The sequence below is a fragment of the Panthera onca genome, chromosome B4 (assembly GCF_046562875.1).
Source record: "Panthera onca isolate mPanOnc1 chromosome B4, mPanOnc1 haplotype 2, whole genome shotgun sequence".
NCBI classification, from domain to species: domain Eukaryota; kingdom Metazoa; phylum Chordata; class Mammalia; order Carnivora; family Felidae; genus Panthera; species Panthera onca.
The window spans coordinates 11,480,648-11,501,910 of record NC_138345.1 but is presented as its reverse complement, the minus strand read 5'-3'; the positions used below and the strand labels follow the sequence as shown (position 1 = coordinate 11,501,910).

The window sequence follows — 21,263 nt, the reverse complement described above, 5'->3', positions numbered from 1 at the left end:
TTTTTTTTGAGGCTATGGAAATATTCTATATTTTGATGGGGCTGGTGATTATCTGGATGTATACAATAGTCAAAAGCTCACAGAACCATATGCTTTATATGGATGCATTTTATTGTATATAAATTAAACTCCAATAGAGTTCATTAAAATGAGAAAGATAAACAAGGTAATTATTAAGTCCACAGGAAACAAACAAAAAACAAACCACAAGAAAGAAAATGTAATCCTAATGTACCTCTATGATTTTGCTGTATTATTTATGTAGTCACATAATGTAAACACTAATCTTAGATTTAATCATTTAAGGTGTGTGTGTGTGTGAAAGAGAGAGAGAGAGAGAGAGAAAGAGAGAGAGAGAGAGAGAGAGAGCGCATATCTGTATTTGTGTGGTTAGATAAAAAAGCTAAATCCTGTTCTAAAACGGATGAGTCAAGGAAAAATAGTAGAAACATGTTGCTTAGAAATTTGGGGATAAATACCAGAAGAAACAGTTTAAAGAGTTCAAAGTGTGTTTCTTTGGGGACAGAGAATCCAAGAGAAGGGGACACTGGGACAAAGGGTTGCTATTAGTCATTTTAAGTCTATTGTTACTATTGATTTTCACAACTATGTACAAGTGTCTTGCTTTGACAGAAGTAAAGTTAAATTTTAAAATAATGTAGGGGCACCTGGGTGTTTCAGTCAGTTAAGCATCTGACTTTGGCTCAGGTCATGATCTCGAGGTTCATGAGTTCGAGCCCCACGTTGGGCTCTGTGCTGACACCCAGAGCCTGGAGGCTGCTTCAGATCCCGTGTCTCCCTCTCTCTCTCTCTGCCCCTCGCTCACTCACACTCTTTTTCTCTCAAAAATAAAATAAATATTTTTAAAAAATGTTTAATAATGTAGAGGCCCACAAGAATGTTCGTGACATACTGTGAAGTGCAGAAAGCTGATTTTGGTGTGATAGGAGAATGACACAGCTTTCACTTAAAAATAAAAACTAACAACAGGGGTAGATGAATTTAGGCGTATAAAGAAAAGAATGGTGAACAACAAAATGTTAACATTAGCTACCTCAGAGGGAAGAAATTAAAGATTACAGAGGCACTGTGGTAGATTATTAACTTTTTCCATATACACTTCTGCATTACCCGATGTGTTATAATAAATGTATGTTAGTTTTCTTATCAAAAACTCAACAACAGCAGCAAAGCTTGAATAAAAAGGATTGAACTGGCTGATCTCTAAGAGTCATACAGGTGTAATATGATAAAAATATGGGACCCCAGCCTAATCTCTACTAAAAGTCCAGACTTTTAGTAATGTGACTTTTATCCCAGACAGGCCCATGTGTAATCTTAGCAAATCGTTTAAAGCCTCCAGTGAATCCACAGATGGCTTCTACTATACTCTGACATACCAGATCCGAGCAATTGGAAAGCTAGCCCGTCACAGATTTCCAGGAGGCGTCAGACAGTTGAAGCAGAGCGTGTGTCTGCACACAGGGAGTTCTGGGTGAGGGGAAGGAAGGTTCTGGCAACCAAGGTCATGCGTCCATGGAGGCATAGTCCTGGATACTTTACCTGATATGCCATTTAATTCTCACAACAACCATCAAAGGAGTATGATGAAGAAATTAAGGCTTAGGGGGTTCCAGATAAACGGGAAGAAACCACATGTCACTCTCACCTCTCAGCAGAATTCACGACCAGCTGAACTAGCCTCACCTGGACCAGGAGATTTGTTTTCCCTTTTCTTTTTTTTTTTTTTTTTTTTTTAATGTTTTACTTACTTTTGAGAGACAGAAAGAGAGAGAGGGAGAGAACACGTAGGGGAGGGGCAGAAAGAGCGAGAGACAGAATGTGAGGCAGGCTCCAGGCTCTGAGCTATGAGCACAGAGCCCAATGCGGGGCTCGAACTCGTGAACTGCAAGATCATGACCTGAGCCGAAGTCAGATGCTTAACCAACTGAGCCACCCAGGCACCTGGAGATTTGTTTCTCTAAGTGAGACAGGACCCCCTGTATAAAAGGAAGGGAGGAAGGGGGGGAAGCACATTTTGGTTACTGCCATCTTTTTTTTTTATTTATTTTTTAATGTTTATTTATTTTTGAGAGAGTGTGAGGGAGGGAAGGGCAGAGAGACAGGGGGACAGATGATCCGAAGCAGGCTCCAGGCTCTGCGCTGACAGCAGTGAGCCCAATGTTGGGCTCGAACTCAGGAACCTCGAGATCATGACCTGAGCCGAAGTCAGACGCTTAACCCACTGAGCCACCCAGGCACCCCCGGCTACTACTCATCTTGAGTTTGTCATCTCTAAAGCAAGGAACATTCCAGCCTAATGGGAGCACCCTGATGTCCCCACACAGCCCTCACTGCTGTGGGCCAGGTTCTTTCCTACTTTTCAAACACAACTCACTCCTTCCTCCCTACTACTCAGGCTATTTCTGGAAGAAAAATGGACTTTGACCTTACTTCTCAAAACCTGTTTTCCGACCAACTCAAATACCTCCCTGACCAGTGCAGCCATGCTTCTCCCCTTTCCCTAGAGCAAACTGGTGAGGCACAAGGGCCCAGGTGCCAAACTGATAGGTTTTGAAATCCAGCTGTCCACCCCCCCACCCAACCCTTGCAGGAGGAAGGAGTAGACCTATTTTTCCTATTCTTCTGCTAAGTACAAGTGAAAACCCTGGGCATTAGATATGAAACAAACATAAAAAGATGCTGCTGGGTGGAGGGAAAAAGGCAGACTGGCTAGTCACCTCAGGATCTGAGGCACAACATGGTGGTGACCTCCCCGGGTTTTCTCTGTGCTTCATATATCCCAGATTCAGAACTGGGAAAAGCGGCAACCCAGAAACATCAATGGGCGCAGACTGAAAAAGCCTAACAAAGCCCTCTTTCTCTCTAGCCAAAGGACTAGGCTGGCGGTAAGCTAGCAAGACAAAACTTTTAGACAATAACCACTTGACAACAGCTAAATAGCACAGAAAAAACATGTGGCCCATCATCGCCCATACCAGCAAAGGCCAAGTGGGGAACCTAGACTTCTAACCTTGTGAGGCTATACCAAGGTGCCTCACCCACTGGCTAGTAATAAGGGCTGCTCCCATCCCCTGCCCCCATCTTCCGTGCAGTGTCAGTGGAAACCATACAGATAGGCTAAACTTTCCCCCTTACCCAGCAGTAATGGTAGCCACCCTCCCAGTAAGGAAACCTAGTGGTGAACTGGGACCTCTATCTACCTCCACCTGGCAGTAATCAGGTAGCACCCACCCCCTGAACCTGCTAAAGTAGTGCCAGCAAACCCATCTAAAATAGAAGGTTTTAATAATATCCAAAGTCTCATAAGACAATACAAAACTGTCCAGGAATCACCAAAAAAAACAACTTTTAGAACTAAAAAGTGAGTTTAGCAAGATCTTGGGATGCAAGAAAAACTTGCAAAAGTCAACTGTACTAGCAGCGAACACATGGACACCAGTTGAAAATACAATATCATCTACAACCCCTCAGGAAAAAAAATACTGAGGTAAAAATCCAACAAAACATGTGGAGGACTGGTATAATGAAAAGGACACAGTTCTGATTAAAGAAATGGAGAGACATACCATGTTCATGGAATGGCAAATTCAACATGGCAAAGATGTCAATTCTCCCCAGATCAATATACCAAATTAACACAGTGCCTATCAAAATCACAGCATGATTTCTGTCAATGTAAACAAGATTATTCTAATATTTACATGTAAAACAGCCAAAAAAAAAAACCTAGGATACAGCTAAATAGTAATTTTGAAAAAGGAGGATTTCTCAAGAGAAGTGGGAGGAATAATACAACTTACTATCTAGCTACACTATCAAAACAGTGTGGTATTAACAGGGCAGTAGACACACAGCCCAATGAAACAGAACACAGAATGCTGAAATAAACCCACCTATATATACCCAATTGATTTTTGGTAAAGGTGCAAAAGCAATTCAATGAAGAAAGCCTTTTTAACACATAGTGCTGGGGCAATTGGAGCAAAAGGTAAAAGAAGAAAACATTGAAGCAAAATAGGCAAGAACAGTAAAAACCGTGACTGAAGTCTCAGGCCCTATACAAAAATGAACCCAAAATGGATCATGAGGTTACATGTAAAAGTTAAAATTATAAAACTTTTAGTAGGAAAAAAAAAAGGTAAAATAAATTTTTTAGGATTTAAGTGTAGGCAAGGGGTTTTTAGACTGGACACCAAAAGCATGACAGATTTACTATATATATATATTAGACTTTATTAAAAACTTTTGCTTTGTAAAAAAAACGTTGTTAGGAGGAAGAATGACAAGCTACAGAGCAGAAAGACTATTTGTGAACCACATATCCAACAAAGGACTGTCCACCCCCTCAGTCCTATATACTGTATACAGTGTGTATATATATATATATATATATATATATACACACACACACACACACACACACACACACACACACACACACACAGTATATACTATATATATACAGTACATATACTCAGGCTATATACTGTCATATACTCAGAGTGTATAAAGATCTTTCAAACTCGACACTAAAAAAGCAACCAATCCAAATAGAACATGGGCACGAAGAAACATCTCATCAAAGAAGATAAATAGATGGCAAAAATACACATGACAAGATGTTCAACGGTACTGGTCATGAGAGAAATACAAATTGAAACTACTATAAGAGACTACTGCACACCTATCAGGATGGTTAAAATAAAAAATAGTAACATCACCGAATGCTGGTAACCCAAAGGAGGTGGATCCCTCGCTCCTGCTAGTGGGAATGCAAAATGGTACAGCTACGCTGGGAAAACAGTTTGGCAATTTCTTAAAAACCAAACACGTAACCACCATATAACCCAGCAGTTGAACTTCTGGGCATTTATCCCAGAGAAATAAAAAATTATGTTCACTCAAAAACCTGTACACTGAAGTTTATAAGCAGTTTTACTTTTAATAGTCTAAAAAATGGAAACAACCCAGATGTCCTTCAGGTGGTGGGTGGCATAAACAGACTATGGCTCACCTACTCCGTGTACTACTTTTCAGCAATAACATGGAATGAACTACTGATACGTGTGACAACCCGGAAGAACCTCCCGAGAAGATTAAATGACAAAGAAAATCCCAAAAGTTTATATATGCATGCATAACATTATGATGCTAATTTATGTACATCTATACAGGTTAATTACACATATAATTTCATAACATTCTTGAAAAAATAAAACTATAAAAATGGAGAAGAGATTACAGGTTGCCAGGAGTTAAGGAGGTAGAGGAAACAGAGAGAGGTGGGTATGTTACAAAAGGGTACCATAAGGGATGCTGGAACCTTCTGTATCTTGTCCGTAGCCATGTCCATATCCTGGTTGTGACACTGTACTACAGTTTTGCAAGATGTTACCACTGGCAGAAACTGGACAAAAAGTTCATAGGATCTCTCCGTATTATTTTTTTGCAATTGCATATGAATCTATAATCGTCTCAAAATAAAATGTTTGAGGTTTATTTTTTTTACAAATCTAGCTGTGTGCATTTGGTCAAGTTATTCTAGGCCTTTCTATGCTTTTTTTCCTTGGGAGTAAAACAGAGGTAATAGAAATAACACCAGCCTCATGAAATTATTGTGATTTGTAAAAGTTCCCTAGACATTAAATATTTAAACAGAGCTTAGCAGATACTACTCAAAAAATACGAAACACTATCATTTCAATCAATAATTCACAAGTATTTATTGGCCACCTGCTATATGCCAAGACTCAATAATTTCTTTAAAAATGGGGATCTTCGGGCACCTCAGTTAAGTGTCCAACTTCGGCTCAGCTCATGATCTCACGGTTTGTGAGTTCTAGAACTGTGCTGGGCTCTGTGCTGACAGCTCAGAGCCTGGAGCCTGCTTCGGAGTCTGTGTCTCCCTCTCTCTCTGCCCGTCTCCTGCTTGCACTCTGTCTCTTTCTCTCTCTCTCTCAAAAATAAATAACATTAAAAAAATAATTAAAAAAATAAAAATGGGCATCTCATCTTGACAGGTAGTGCTACATAGTAGTGAAAGCATAGGCTTTGGCATAAGCAAGCGACCTGGATTTAGAACCCCAGCACTATCATCACTCTTGCTGTGCATCCTTGGGCAATTTACTTAACCACGCTGAACTGCTTTTTCTTTAACAGTAAAATGGAGTGAATAACACACACTCATAAGGTTATGAGGACTGACATGATGCATGTAAATGCCTGCCACATTGCAAATCATCAATAAATGGTAACTATTTGCATGATGACTCATAGAGTCTCTTTACTGTTACTTTCTTTTCCCATGCATTTAAGATTGAGAATATATCCAGGCATCCCTCCTGACACCTAGGATAATGTGATACACACATAAAGTGCTCAATAAGTAGTTATTTAAAAAAATAGAATAAACATTGAAAATTATTGTTAAAATAATATATGTGGTAGTAATATAATTATCAATTAATAACATATTGTATTAAAAATAATATATATTTGAATATGTAATACAATATATTTTATATTATATATTTCATATATAACTATTATTAATCAATAATATAAAATGGTACATTATTAGAAATTAAAAACTGGCAATCCTTAATGAAATTAAGTATATGTATGCCTTCTCCTGAATAGAAGATCCAAGGAAGTTCCCCCACAAGCCCATGAAGGGGCTTATACAAGGTTGAGCATTGCGATACTCCTCAAGGATGCAGGATACCAGGGCACCCCAGACATCCACCACTAGGAAGATGGAGAGTAAAATGGAGCGAAAGCAGCTAAAAATCAATGAACTAGAGGGAAATATAGTCACGTGGCCAGATGTTAGAAACAGTGTGAATTAAAAATAGTAAGAGACAGAACGGAGTTTCTTTGAGAATACCACTCATGAAAATAAAAACACAAACTCGGGGCACACTGGGCTGGCTCCATCGGAAAAGCGTGTGACTCTTGATCTCGGGGTCGTGAGTTTGAGCCCCACGTTAGATGCAGAGACTACTAAAAAATGAATAAACTTAAAAAAAAAATAAAACAATGAAAACACAAATTCATTCACACACACACACCACAAAATGACAAATTTTAGGAGGACGCGCATGTTTTAAAGAGATACATTAAATCCATCATGGTGGCTATCAGGGGATAGGAAGAATAGAGATCAAAGACGATGAAGATTTTTAAAAATCATTAACACAGAGAAGAGCCTAGAATCTGCTGCTAACGACAAGCTAGAGACTGGATGAAATACTTAAGCCACCTCTCAATATTTGGGTCCAAAACAATATGAATCCATATGAAACAAATAAATATAAACTGCTCTGTTCCAATTATTGATGTTATGCAACAAAACCAATGGTTTGAAAAGCACATCGCTCCCTCTTCCAACTTTGAAGTCACTATGAGGATTTCAAGAATTTTGCCTGTGGATACAGCATTTCAGGGACACTGGTATTTTCTTCCCATTTCTGTCTTCTGCGACCATCCAATATTTTCATCACTGGTGAATCAGACACCTGCAATCTGGAGGAGCGAAAATGATGTCCAGGGTCTCAGCATCTGGAAAAGCTGAAGGAAGGGTGTGTGCACCACTCAGGGTCCTTTGCATTTGGTTTCAGGGTCAGAACCCAGATGCAGGTGGGCAGAAAATTACTTTTTTCCTCGAAGTTAATATACAGCTCTCCAAGAAGCAGGAGATACAAGTTGCCCGGCCATGGTTTCCTCAGTTGCTGGCCATCAGCACACTTATATCTGTCTATCAACACAGTGGCTCATTCTCTCACTCCAAGGAAAGGCTGAGGCTAATGAATACATTCCGGGAGGAAAACGTGATGATTGGTAATACCTACCATAAATGATGCCAATGTGAACAGTGGGAATTTCTGGAATGTGAGATTCTGAATGTTTTTCCTCTTTCTCCCTATACCCTTACCCTAATTGGAAACACGCCTACAAAACATGCCTTGCTTTGGTCATTGTGGGAAAAATTTTTTTTCAAAAAGAAATAATAGCATCAGTTTATCAGTCAGAAGGCTTAAAAGAGTCATGTTTCCTTTGGCACCCTAGAACTATATTGCAAAACATAAATGCATTTTCAACCAATAACTATTCTAAATACTTAGGCCACGTGTGTCCTGAGGGAAAAAAAGTCCACTACTCACCCTGCTTATGAGATGCCCATGGTGTAAAGGGCTTGGATGATTAGAAGATGCCTTGAGCTCCTGTGACGGGACACCGCCAGAAGCAATCCCAAGGTAAATCTCTGGCCACCAAGTCTCCCTGCCCTGCCCCCAAAACACACAGGTGATTGATTTAAAAATACCACCAAGTGGGTGTCATGTGACTTAGTGGTGAAGTGTGTGGACTCGGGAGGCACATTTTCCCGGGTCCCCACTCTGGGTCTCCACTCTCTCATTGTAAAGCTTTAGTCAAGATATTGGCCCAGTCTGTCCTTTGGGTTCTACTGTGATGGGTAGATAAAAACAGTTATCTATATAACTGATTTGAAAATTAAATGAGCTAATGCATAGAAAGGATTTAGAACAGTCTGGAGAACGGGAAAATCACTAAATGTTAATTTCCATAATAACTTATCAAGATAATTTAAGTTTCATTATTCCCTCAATTTCGAAACATTATGTAAGAAACATAGGGGCGCCTGGGTGGCTCAGTGGGTTAAGGGTCCGACTTCGGCTCAAGCCATCTTCTCACGGTTCGTGAGTTCGAGCCCCACGCAGGACTCTGTACTGACAGCTCAGAGGCTGGAGCCTGCTTCAGATTCTGTGTCTCCCTCTCTCTCTGCCCATCCCTTGCTCATGCTCTGTCTCCCTCTCTCTCAAAAAATAAACAAACATTTAAAAAAATCAAATAAACATTTCAAAACAAAGGAATATTTGTTTGCCCATAATCCTACTTCCCAAACATGAGAACTGATTTCATTTCTTTGCATTCCCTTCCCAATTTTTAATTCTATATCAAACACACATGCAGAAAGACAGTCCTTCCCTCAGTTCCATTTCCGAAGAGGGGGAAAGAACTTGAATAATTCTCTCCTAGAAATTACACTTGATGGATTAATTACTCAAATGTATTTCTATATTTAGATTGAAAAGGAATACAAAACCCAAAAAACCTTATCAAGAGTCAAAAGCAGTGACTTGAGCTTCTTCTGAGTTTAACTATCAGTGACACTGAGTCAACTGAGGGCATCTTGCCTGTCCCATTCTGCTTCTTCCTTCCCACCCTCCAGTCACAGGCTCCTGGCTCATCCCAAATACCCTTCTAGGCTCTCGGGCTTCCTACGCGCCACTCCTTCTCAATCCTCCCTCTCAGCTGCTTCTACCAACCCTTAAAACTGACCTCAAACGCTACATCCCCGGAGAACACCCATTGCCTTGATGATTAGTCACCAAATGAGTTTCCCTCACCACATTGTGTCGTAATTATTAGGGCACAGGCTTTCTTTTAAGATTGGAGACTTTCAGCTGACTCTTCCTGGTCAGCAGTGTTTAACACAATAGTGGTCTGGCTGCTACTCCAAGAAGCAGAGGACAAGAGATACCGCTGTCTTCTTGTATTTTTGACAGCCTGGAGCCTTAGACCACTTCCACGTGGGTTTCTGCACAGCCGATGGGCTGTTGGGGCAGGAGCACACAAATGCGGAATCAGTCACCTTCAGGAAGGCAGGATGGAGTGTCCCGGGGGTCTCTCACAGACCCCTCTCCGTAGGCTCAGTTACAACTTACAAAGCAGCCAGGCTCTCAAGTCAGCCAGAAAGGCAAAAATTATGTATATGGTAGTCAAAATTTCCCTCGAAAATTCTTTCCATTGCCCATAAAGTAGGATGCACACATTTTTCTATATTCAGCCCATTAAACTAATACATATTTAGAACTCAGTAATATAGAAAACTACAGATATTGCATAATAGAGAGCACACGCTATGTGCAAAAAATAACTTCACAGTACTTTTAATCACATGAAAGAAAGATGCATATGGTTGAATTTGCTTTAGTTGAACGTGTACATAATGTAAATCCACAGTTTAGTATTTTCATCAGTGATCTCAGAGCAAGAGCAACTAAGTTTGGGCGAAACAAAAATGACATTCGTTGAACGCCTGCTCCATGCCAAGCTCTGTGCTAAGTGCCTGTAAGTATTAACGAATGCCAGTGTCACCACCCAGTGAGGTCAGAAGCACTATTATGATGCCATTTTATAGACGAGCAAACTGAGACATAGAGAGGGTCAGACAACTGGTCAAGGGGACACGGCTGCTATGTGGTCTGAGAACGCAGCAGTCCGGCTCCCTGGCCACGCCCTACGCTGACTGCCTCCCTTAGCGGCTGTACGTTGACGGAGACCGTGTGCGTGTGGTGGTGGTGGTGATGGAGATCCTGGGGATTTCAGTTGAAAACAAACTCAAGTAGAGCAAAAATGTGACGTGCCTGCCAAAAAAGCGTGATTCTTGGACCACTTCAACACTTGCTCCAGAAATGGCAAGGAGAGGTCCTATTGTACGTTCAGTGGAAAGATCGGCTCACATCTGAAGTGCTGGGAGTCAACTCCAGTGATCTCTCTAAACCAAATACTGAGGAGACGAGCAGGGGTGTGGAAATAATACTTGATGGGGGAAGGAAGGGATGAAGGGGAGGGGGTGTGAAATGTGGGAGAGAAACCCCAAGAAGCAGAAGAACACAGAGTTCCAGCATACATTCTGGAATCAGCCTCCTGCACTCGTTGGGCAGGACACATTTTCCTTTTTACCACTCGGTTTTCTCCCCTGTAAAATAGGGGTATTATTGCTTACTTTGAAAAATTCTTACCAAGATGGAATGAGGTGATACACTAAGTCCCACGCAGAGCACTTGACCCACAGTAAGGACTCAAAAAAATTATCCATCGCTGTCAGCATTATGACATAGTAACAATGGGAAAAGTCTGTGAAGCCAGGGATTCGAGCCTAAGAATGAATTTCCTGATAGTTAAACTGTCCCAAAATAAAGGATGCTGCCTTAGAAGGTAGTAACTTCTCCGTCACTGGCCGTCCTGTCCACAACTTGGCAAGTTACACCCCGACACTGGGGGGTGTTACTCAGATGGTGGTCTAGGAACTCCTCAGCTGACATTTTTATGCACCAATGATTCCACAGCATCCCAAGTAGGGTCACATATCCAAACCAAAAATAGAATCAACAGAGGCATAAAATAAGTAAAATTTATGCCTTTAGCTTCAGTTTGGTTTAGGTAAATACCCTCAAATCTTACCATTCTTCTAACAGTTTTTCACTTTATTTTTTATCCTTAAAAAAAAAAAAAGACACAGCCAGTAGATTTGGAAGAAAGGGAGTTAACAAAGCCAAGTGGTCACTGTCAACAAGAAAAAAATCCCTCTGACCCTCCACAACCGTATGGTTAGAAGTGCTAAAGGAGATTCTAAAGTTTCAAAACAAAGTTCACAGTTTCCAAGGCCACACTTCACACATTTTAGATGATGGAAATGGGCATCAGGATTCTGATCGATCGACACTGCCCTGTGTTCTCTGTGGCTACGGCTGTGACATTCCCGCTAAGCGGGGTGCTGTCAGGAGCACCAGCCACCCAGTTTCAGGAGCCACCTGTCACACCTAGAGACCAGTTTGGAAAGGAAACTTTTCTGCATATGGATTCCCAAACCCCTGTCTGCAGAAAGAGCTTTTTAAAAGTTCCTCAAAGCCCTGAAGTTGCTAGAGGAAGGGCTTATTAAGGAGGCTGAAATCTGAGCCCTTAGAGAAGGCTCGGATGAATTATGTAGAACCTGTAGGGGAAAGTGGGTGTTCAGCCTCCGGTTTTATCTACCCTTATTCCTGCCATCAAGGACACAGGCACCCACACCACACCATCTAGTCAAGTCTTGGGACAGAAGTGGAGTCATTCATTCTATCTGGTAATCGTAGCCCCTAAAGATATTACCTCCAAAATGAATAATCGTCATGTATTTACCTTATAGGATTCAGGCATGCGCCCTGAGTAGACCGATCTGAATTTTATAAGTACGACAATGCTAACAATAAAAGTCTCTATAAGAATTTTCCCCTGTCAACAAAATCATGAAAATTCTAAGTGTAGCGGTGTTTTGGAAGCAAAGAGCTCCAGCCTTTCGTTGTATAGGCGACAACGCTAAATGCACGAAGGACAGTGACTCACCCAGGCTGCACCAGGGGATACGTGACCTCCATGAGGAGAACCACCCCCTTTCTCTCTCTGCCACGGTCTTCCTCCACCAGGACAACTGGGGGGAAATCCGGCTGTCCCTTGTCCCTGTTCCAGAGCCTCCTGCTACAGCCAGGACACCATCAAACGCACAGGACTAAAACTAGACCTGAGTCCACAGATGTAGGAAAATGCCAAGGGACAGCATTCCTTCCCTCTGTCTTGAGAGTCACCCTGTTCTTCAGTGAGGCCTCTCCATAACCCCTGAAGGGGCCTTGTCATCTTTTTTCCAGCTCAGAGTTTTGAAGCTCACTAAGCACAGCTCCCAGGGGCATCTGTGTGAGGCCCGAGGAGGAGGGACGATGGAAGGCACAAGCCTGTCACCTTCTCCTAAGGTACTGAAGAGCCCAAGAAAGTCTTAAGAGGAGTAACTTTTTAGCTCCTGCACCCCAGGTCCCTTTCTATTAGCCTCTTAGTGGTCTAGCCTCAGACACAAAGTGCCCAGGGAAGTGCGGAAACTAGGCGTTCTCAGGAGAACGTGGGGCAAAGGGAAACTCTGGTGACGTTCTCCTGGAGTATCCAGGGGATTAGGGGCACAGGAAGGGTAGGGCCCATTAGTTGGGCAGGCACCTAGAGATGTGATCTCTGGGCCGAGGTTGAGCCTCCTCACCAGGAAGCAGATATCTGGGGCCAGAATAATCGCAGATTAGTCTCCAGAAACCAAAGGAACCAGGGGAGGGCAGTGCAGCTGCAGGAGTGGGAACAGTAGAGCTCCCATGAAGCAGAGGCTCTTATGGGCCCTAGGATGGCCTCTGCTCCACCCCTCCCAAGGACAGCAGAGATCTTGCGTTCTCCGTAATGTAATGGAATCTTTCTTCCAGGTTCTCTGCATCTGAATGGGGCCCCACAGTTCAGGGTCTCCCTCTGTTCTGGAACTCACCATTAGGAGCCAGCATATGGTAGTGGTTAGAACACTGGGAACCAAATACTTACATTCAAACCTTGGTTCTAGTACTCATGTGACCCTGGACAGATTGCTAAATATCTCTGTGCCTTAGGTTCCTCATCAGTAAAATGGAGTCCTCATAGGGTTCTTGTTTGGATTTAACCAAAAGGACTTATGGGGCACCTTGGTGGCTCAGTTGTTAAACGTCCAACTTCAACTGATCTCATGGTTCGTGGGTTTGAGCCCCGCATTGGGTTCTGTGCTGACAGCTCAGAGCCTGGAGCCTGCTTCAGATACTGTGTCTCCCTCTCTCTCTCTGCCCCTCCCCTGCTCACACTCTGTCTCTGTCTCTTGAAAATAAATGCCAAAAAAAAAATTTTTTTTAAAAGGACTCATAAGAGTGCCTTGTATGTACTAAGTTCTATATAAGCGTTTGCTATTATTATCTTTTCCCCCTGGAGTTTTCAGGTCTTGAATGCTATTAACCAAACTCAAAGGAAACGATGCACCAGACGGAAAGTCTAAATCGAGGCTTGCAACCACCGAGTAGATAGAAAAAAGTCTGGTCAGTTGGACAGTCTCTTTCCATTCAAGTAAGAGAAGTCTACTTGAGAAACTAGATAAAGATCAAAAGATTGCTTTCTGAGCCCAGAGTCAGATCATCATCCCTCTGGGTTGGCCACACAGAGAAGGACAGTGTCCTCTTTCCACTCCTGATCGTCCCTGCCAAGTGGACCTGAAGACTTGTGTCGGTGGGTCAGGACATACTCTGCCCCAAAAAGTGTTAGAGACAAATGGACCAACTCATGCTCAAACTCTTCCATTTTCAATGATATGTTTCATACTGGCAAAGAGGTTTTTCTGAGAGGCAGATGACAGAATGGGGTCTGAGAACGCAGGGAGAAGGTACCCTAGAATCGGGGGTGTGCCCCAAGAGAAGGGATCAGGCCACATGTCAGCAGTACGATTCACTGAAGGCAGCTGCACCGAGGCAGCATATGGATTATCACCTTGTTCATATCCATCTACAGAAAGCTTATGAACGTGACACTTAAAGCCATCTGCTGCCCATTTCTGCCATATCACCTGCTGTGATGCAGAGGTCAAGATCTTGAGCATCTCTTTCCAGGCCTGATCCAGTGACCTTCAGCTTTAGATCAGCCAGGTTGGGAGTCTTTGTCCCGCGGAAGTGGGCCGATGCTACAAGAGAGCCCATTGTTAAACATTTACCAGCACACCACAGGGCTGCTTCCTCACCACTTCACTGAAACGGCCCTTATGGGGCCAAATGACTTCACTGTCACTCAATCCAACTGGCACTGTTTGGTTTGTATTTTTCTCGAGCTCTCCAGAGCGTCTGATGGGTGATCATTTCCTCCCTCTTGAACCTCCTTTCCTGCCTAGCTGCTGGGGCCCTCTGCTGACTCTTCTTTTGTTTCTAAGCACGTTTACTCAGGTGCTACAAGATTCACTTCTCCTACGAGGCCCTGAAATGTTGGGTGTTTCCCACAGCTCTCGCCCTGATCCTCGCAATACGGCCTTTAAGACACAGCTGGGTTGCTTCCTCCAGGAAGACCGCCTGACCTCACCTCCACCACAGATGAATGCCTGTCTCCTCATGTGTCCCCTCTGCTAGAGGGCAAGGACTTGGAAGACCAGGACATGGAATGACAGAAACAAGGAAAAAAACAATAATGATCAACAGCCGCTACTGGCACTTACGCTCTACCAGGCATTGTCCCAAGTGTCTCGCACGGATGATTCCATTTTGCTGTTTACACCAACCCCATGAGTTCTCCCACGAGTCACTTGACGCTTTCAGAGCTGAAATAACTTGCCCAAGATTACACACTGGTAGCAACTCCAAAGGGCAGGCGCTGAAGCCAACACGTGTAACCGTCATGGCCCCACCATGTCTTTTTCAGTTGGTGGAGCCCAAAAACGTGATTGCACCTATGTTTGAGGGGAAAAAAACCAGAGGGATGGAGAGGCAGGGGCATCCTGTCCAAGTGAATGTTCTGCAATCTCAGTGCAAGCTCTTGTTGATGACATTGTTGAAAAAAATGGAATGGTTCTTAACTGTGATCTACTTGGTTCTTTACAAGTACCAATTTTCAGGCTCGTGGGGCTGGATTTTTGTTGTAAAACACAACTTATGGTTCCTTCTTATCACCGGTTTCATGAAAATATTAATGCAGCATGAAAGGAGAAAAAATGCTACCTAAAGCCTGACGATCTTCAATCTCTCCACATAAACAGCAAAACACTTGACATAAATCTGCTCTTAGTTCCATGGATTCATTGGTATCTATATATTATCTCCGGGGGATCTGTTTTGTTCTGTTATGAAATCTCAGGTTCCCCCCACCCATCCCAAATAAAATAAAAAGTGTCCTCTGGGTTTGAACTCCTGCTGGTTGTAAAAGCAAAGGTATCTTTGCGTTTGGGTAGGAAAGTGCCGTGATACATCTGAGCAAGTCTGCAAAGCTGTGTCTGGCTCCGGATCCTCAGGGTAATTAGAGCCTGCCAGGAATTTGCTGGAAGGTTTATGCTTTTGTGTCTGTGGTGGAGGCGGTGCATGCTCAGGGATGCTCAGTCAACGTGAACAGTGCAGGGGAGACATTCCTGGGAAATTAACACGTCACTAAGTGGCCAGGAGGTTTTCTGAATTCCTCTCATTACAAAATCCACAATTCTCAACAACAGTTTACCATTTACAGTGATGTTGTGGGATAGTTTATTAGAAGGTTCTTGAACAGTCAGCACTGGAGTATCCTCACTAATGAGGGAATGGGACACGCAGGTGGTAAATTTGTATTTGGCTTCAAAGCCCCATAGGAAAGAAAAAGAGAGAGGGAGGGAGGGAAGAGAGAAAGACAAGAGAGGAAAGGAAAGGAAAGGAGGGGAGGAGAAGAAGGAAGGAAGGAAGGAAGGAAGGAAGGAAGGAAGGAAGGAAGGAAGGAAGGAGGGGTAGAAGGAAGGAGGGAAGGGAAGGGAAGGGAAGGGAAGGGAAGGGAAGGGAAGGGAGAGAGGGAGGGAGGGAAATGAAAGAACTGGCATTTGCTGGAAACCTGTTCTGCCCAGTCTGAAGATGTTCCCACACCAATCTGGTGCTGGGAGCCCAAGAATGCAATCCCTGATATGACCCCCAGAGTGCAATTCACAAGAGATTTGACTCCACTTCCTTAAGAGGAGAGTGCATACACATTTTCTCACTCAATACCACTCATGGGCTGAAGTCAGTTCCTTCACTGAGTGTTCACTGAGAGGTGGAGTTTGTCTATTCCCCCATCTAAATAGGAAGACCCAGCTCACGGGGATAATGACAAAATAAATGCCAAAATGGAAAATACTGGGCCTCAGGGGCCATGTCTGTGATGTGATGGAGGATGTGCTTTGTATGGAAGGCGCCTCTAAGAACCAGATTCTCTGATTCCAAGTTCAGGTGTCCGTCACCACTGCTATCTGAGTGTTAACCACTGTGTGCCAGGTGCTCCCTAAGCACTCCTGGGTTTTAGAGAACAACAGAAAATTGAGTCAGAGAAGACATACGCCAAGGATGGAGGTGAAAATGTGAGTTTTGTTCCTGAGAGCTGGTGCTTCACTGACCCCTGAACTTTTTGTTTTTATTTGTTTTGTTTATTTTTGTTTTGTTTTGTTTTTAATTCCAACATAGCTGACATACTATACTTATGTTAGTTTGTTACGTTACGTTAGTTTCAGGTGTACAATATCGTGATTCAACACTTCCGTACATCACCCAGCGCTCATCACAAGTGCACTCCTTAATCCCCATTACCTATTTCACCAGCCCCCAACCCCCTCCCCTCTGGAAACCAGCAGTTTGTTCTCTATAGTTAAGAGTCTGTTTCTTAGTTTGTCTCTTTTTTGTTTTCCTTTGTCCATTCGTCTTATTTGTTAAATTCCACATGAGTAAAAATCATATGGTATGTATCTTTCTCTGGCTGACTTATTTCACTTAGCATTATACTCTAGCTCCATCTATGTTGTTGTAAATGGCAAGATTTAAATCTTTTTCATGAAAGAATAATATTCCATTGATAATTATACCACATCCTTTTTATCCATTAATCTGTTGATGAACACCTGGGCTGCTTCCATAATTCGACTATTGTAAATAACGCTGCTATAAACATTGGGGTGCATGTATCTTCCAGAATTAGTGTTGCTGTATTCTTTGGGTAAATACCCACTACTGTAATTACTGGATTGTAGGACATTTCTATTTTTAATTTGGGGGGGGACCTCCATACTGTTTTCCACAATGGCTATTCCAGTTTGCATTCCCACCAACAGTATACAAGGGTTCCTTTTTCTCCACATCCTCATCAACACCTAAACGCTAAAATGTTGACTTTAGCCTTCTGACAGGTGTGAGGTGGTATCTCATTGTGATTTTGATTTTCATTTCCCTGATGATGAGTGATGATGAGCACCTTTTCATGTGTCTGTTGGCCATTTGTGTGTCTTCTTTGGAGAAATGTCTTTCTGTGTCTTCTGCCCACTTTTTCATTGAATTATTGGGTTTGGGGGTGTTGAGTTTTCTAAGTTCTTTATATATTTTGGGTACTAACCCTTTACCAGGTATGTTGTTTGCAAATATCTTCTCCTATTTGGTAGGTTTTCTGTTAGTTTTGGTGATTGTTTTGCACAGCTTTGTTGCGCAGAAGCTTTTTATTTCAACGTAATCCCATTTTCTGTTAGTTTTGGTGATTGTTTCCCTTGCTGTGCAGAAGCTTTTTATTTTGACACAGTCCCAATAGTTTATTTTTGCTTTTGTTCCCCTTGCCTCTGGAGACATATCTAGAAAAATGTTTCAAAGGCCAATGTTGGAGAAATTACCACCTGTGTTCTCCTCTAGGATTTTTATGGTTTCAAGTCTCACATTTATGTCTTTAATCCATTTTGAGTTTCTTTTTGCGTATGGTGTAAGAAAGTGGTCCATGTTCATTCTTTTGCATGTAGCTGTCTCATTTTTCCGACACCATTTGTTAAAGAAACTGTTTTTTTTCCCATTGCATATCCTTGCCCACTTTGTCAAAGATTAACTGACCATATAAATGTGGGTTTATTTCTGGGTTTTCTATTCTGTTCCACTGATCTTTGCATCTGTTTTTGTGTCAGTACCATACTGTTTTGATTACTATACTTTCATAGTATCACTTGAAATCTAGAATTAGATACCTCCAGTTTTCCTTTTCTTTTTCAAGGGGCTTTTGTGGTGCCATACAAATTTTAGGATTGTTTGTTCTGTGAAAAAATGCTGGTGGTATTTTGATGCAATTGCATTAAATGTGTAGATTGCTTTGGATAGCACAGGCATTTTTACAAGTCTTTTACCCTCCTGGTTAAGTTTCCTCCTAGATATTATATTATCTTGGGTACAATTGTAAATGAGACCGTTTTTGTAATTTCCGTCTCTGCTGCTTCATTACTAGCATATAGAAATGCAACAAATTTCTGTACGTTGATTTTATATCCTGTGACCTTAATGAAGTCATTTATCAGTTCTAGTAGTTTTTCTGATTGATCCCCAGATTCCGTAGCCCAATCTGCAACCCTTGGCCCCGAAGGACAGCTGCAGGTCTCTGCTGCAGAAGGATCAGAATGTACTTGCCAAGGAAGCAAGAGGCCCCTCTGGGGCCAAGCTGTGCACTCAGGCCAGTCTCCCAGGCTCTCCATTGCTGCGTGGCTGCTCCTTGAACTGTGCAGGGGTGTGAAGGAGGCCAACGAGGCCAATGAGGAGCCTCTACTGACTGAGCTGCCGGAAGTCTGAAGCCCAGGAAATGCAGGTTTTACTCTGAGCACATGTTCTCATGTCAGTTTCACAGCATCTCTGAGCCAGGACGCCCAGATCTCCACTGTACTGAGCACAGGAAAGTGAGGCTCAGCAAGGTGGGGACAATGGACCAAGGTCAACCCAAGCAGGAAGGACAGCGGGATTGGTACCAAATGTGCCAGGCGCTCCAGCCTGTGCTGTCAGCCCTGCCCTAGAGGCACAGTGGGAGCCCTGGAAGGTGAGTGATTTGGCCCAAGTGCCACACGTGGCAGTGGTTGGGAGAGACTAAACAGAACGCTATTTTCTGATCAATCACACAGACCTCATCACTAGGATAATAGCTTCATGTCTGTAATCCACTATCCTCCAAGGGAGAAAATGAACCTTGATTATACCATTGAAGATTTCATTTGTAAAATGATTCTTCTGACCTTAGAACCCATTGCAAATAGCTGTCTATGACCTCCAGGCACATCTTCTGCCCCAGAGGTCAGAGGTTAGAGTGGTCTAGGCCACAAAATAGTGAAAGAACTCCTACAGGTCCAACCACAGCACAGAACTTTCGGATTCCTCATTTTAAACTCATTCTCCCCGAAGAACATCTGTTCATGATATTTCACACTGCTGGCTCCACTGGTACAGGATGTTAGCAGAAGAACTAGTGATTTTCTAGAACTATTTAAAGGAGTACTAGGGGGACTGCTGGGTGGATCAGTCAGTTAGGTATCCGACTCTTGATTTCGGCTTGGGTCAGGATCTCTGCACTCCTTAACAGTTCATGAGTTTGAGCCCCATGTCAAGCTCTGCACTCTGTCAGTGCAGAGTGAGATTCTCTCTCTCTCTCTTTCTTTCTCTCTCTCTATCTCAGCCCCTGTGCCCCCCCAAATAAATAAATAAATAAATAGATAGATAAATAAATAAATAAATAAATAAATAAATATTTTTAACAAAAGAAGTATTGGAGCAAGAAACATGGAAAAGAAACAAGAAAGAATAATACACAAAAAAATGCCAACTAATACAAGTAGGTAACATTTATTGAGCACATATAAGTCAAGCACTGTTCCTAGTATTTTATGGGATTTAATTCATTTAATTTCACGCTAACCTTCAAGATAAGCACCGCCATTAGCATCTTTGTACAGATGGAGAAACTGAGGCACAGAGATGAGAACGAACCTCATGACTCAATTTGTACACCCAGTGAGACCTCAACCCTCCCTGCGACCCCCAAGTTACATTGCCTGACCACCAAAAATGGACACCACACTAGCCTTTAATGGGAAGATGACTTCCTCCCTCAACCAATTCCCCTGCTTTGTTTCAAGGAAAGGAAAACAAGTCAAATATAAACTAACTTCTCCTAGTCGAGGAGTGGACAGCAAGGCTCCAGCTTATTGCTGAGTCTCAGACATTTCTCCTCTTCATCAGTGGTCAGCTGGACAATCAAGAATGGCCTGGCCAACAGGTGCACGAAATGGTGCTTCCTATCACTGATCATCAGGGAAATGCAAGTCAAAACCACAGTGAGATATTGCCTCTCGCCTGGGCTATAATCAAAAACACAAGAAACGACAAGTGTGGGCAAGAATGTGGATAAAAGGGAGCCCTCGTGCGCTGTTGGTGGGACAGCCGTTATGGAACAGTATGGAGGTTCCTCAAAGAATTAAAACTAGATTCCCATATAATCCAGCAGTCCTATTTCTGAAGATATACCCAAAGAAAATGAGATCGGGAGCCTAAAGAAATATCTGCACCCCCATGTTCACTGTGGCCTTGTTCACAGTAGCCGAGACATGGAGACAACCTAAGGGTCCATTGGTGGGTGAATGGGTAAAAGAAATTATGGTGTATGTGGATAGTAGAATATTATTCAGTCATGAAAAAGGTATAGAAATGCTGCCATTTGCAACAACATAGATGGAACTCAAGGCCATGACACTAAGTGACCTAAGTCAGAGAAAAATAATACTGGATGATCGCACATGTGGAATCTCCAAGAGCCAAATTCACAGACACAGAGAGTAGAATGGGGGTTGGCAGGGGCTGGAGGGAAAAACGGAAAGGGGTCAGTCAGGGCACACCGGCTTCTAGTTATAAGGTGAGTAAGTCTGGCAGATATCAGCATGGTGACAATATAGTTAGCAAGTACTGTATACTTGAAAGAGTAGTTCTTGAGTGTTCTCACCACCATCACCACCACATCATGGTAATTCCAGGAGGTGACACAGGTATTCACAAGTCTTACTGTGGTCATCATCTCATTATATGTATGTATGCATGTATGTGTGTCTATACATA

General features: G+C 42.6%; 1 protein-coding gene across 6 annotated transcripts in view; it reads right to left on the bottom strand.

Moving 5' to 3' along the window:
* The window catches only part of CAMK1D (calcium/calmodulin dependent protein kinase ID), a 501,767-nt gene that overhangs the window by 203,884 nt on the left and 276,620 nt on the right, over positions 1–21,263 (bottom strand). Inside the window, exon 1 of one of the 6 annotated variants that reach the window (XM_060659608.3) lies at positions 10,851–13,503. The exons of the other annotated variants lie outside the window; for them this stretch is intronic. Within the exon in view, the coding sequence (XP_060515591.1) occupies positions 10,851–10,939 (89 nt within the window). The 5' untranslated portion in view covers positions 10,940–13,503. Of the gene's footprint in view, positions 1–10,850; positions 13,504–21,263 lie in introns of those variants that run through there. 6 annotated transcript variants of the gene reach the window in all.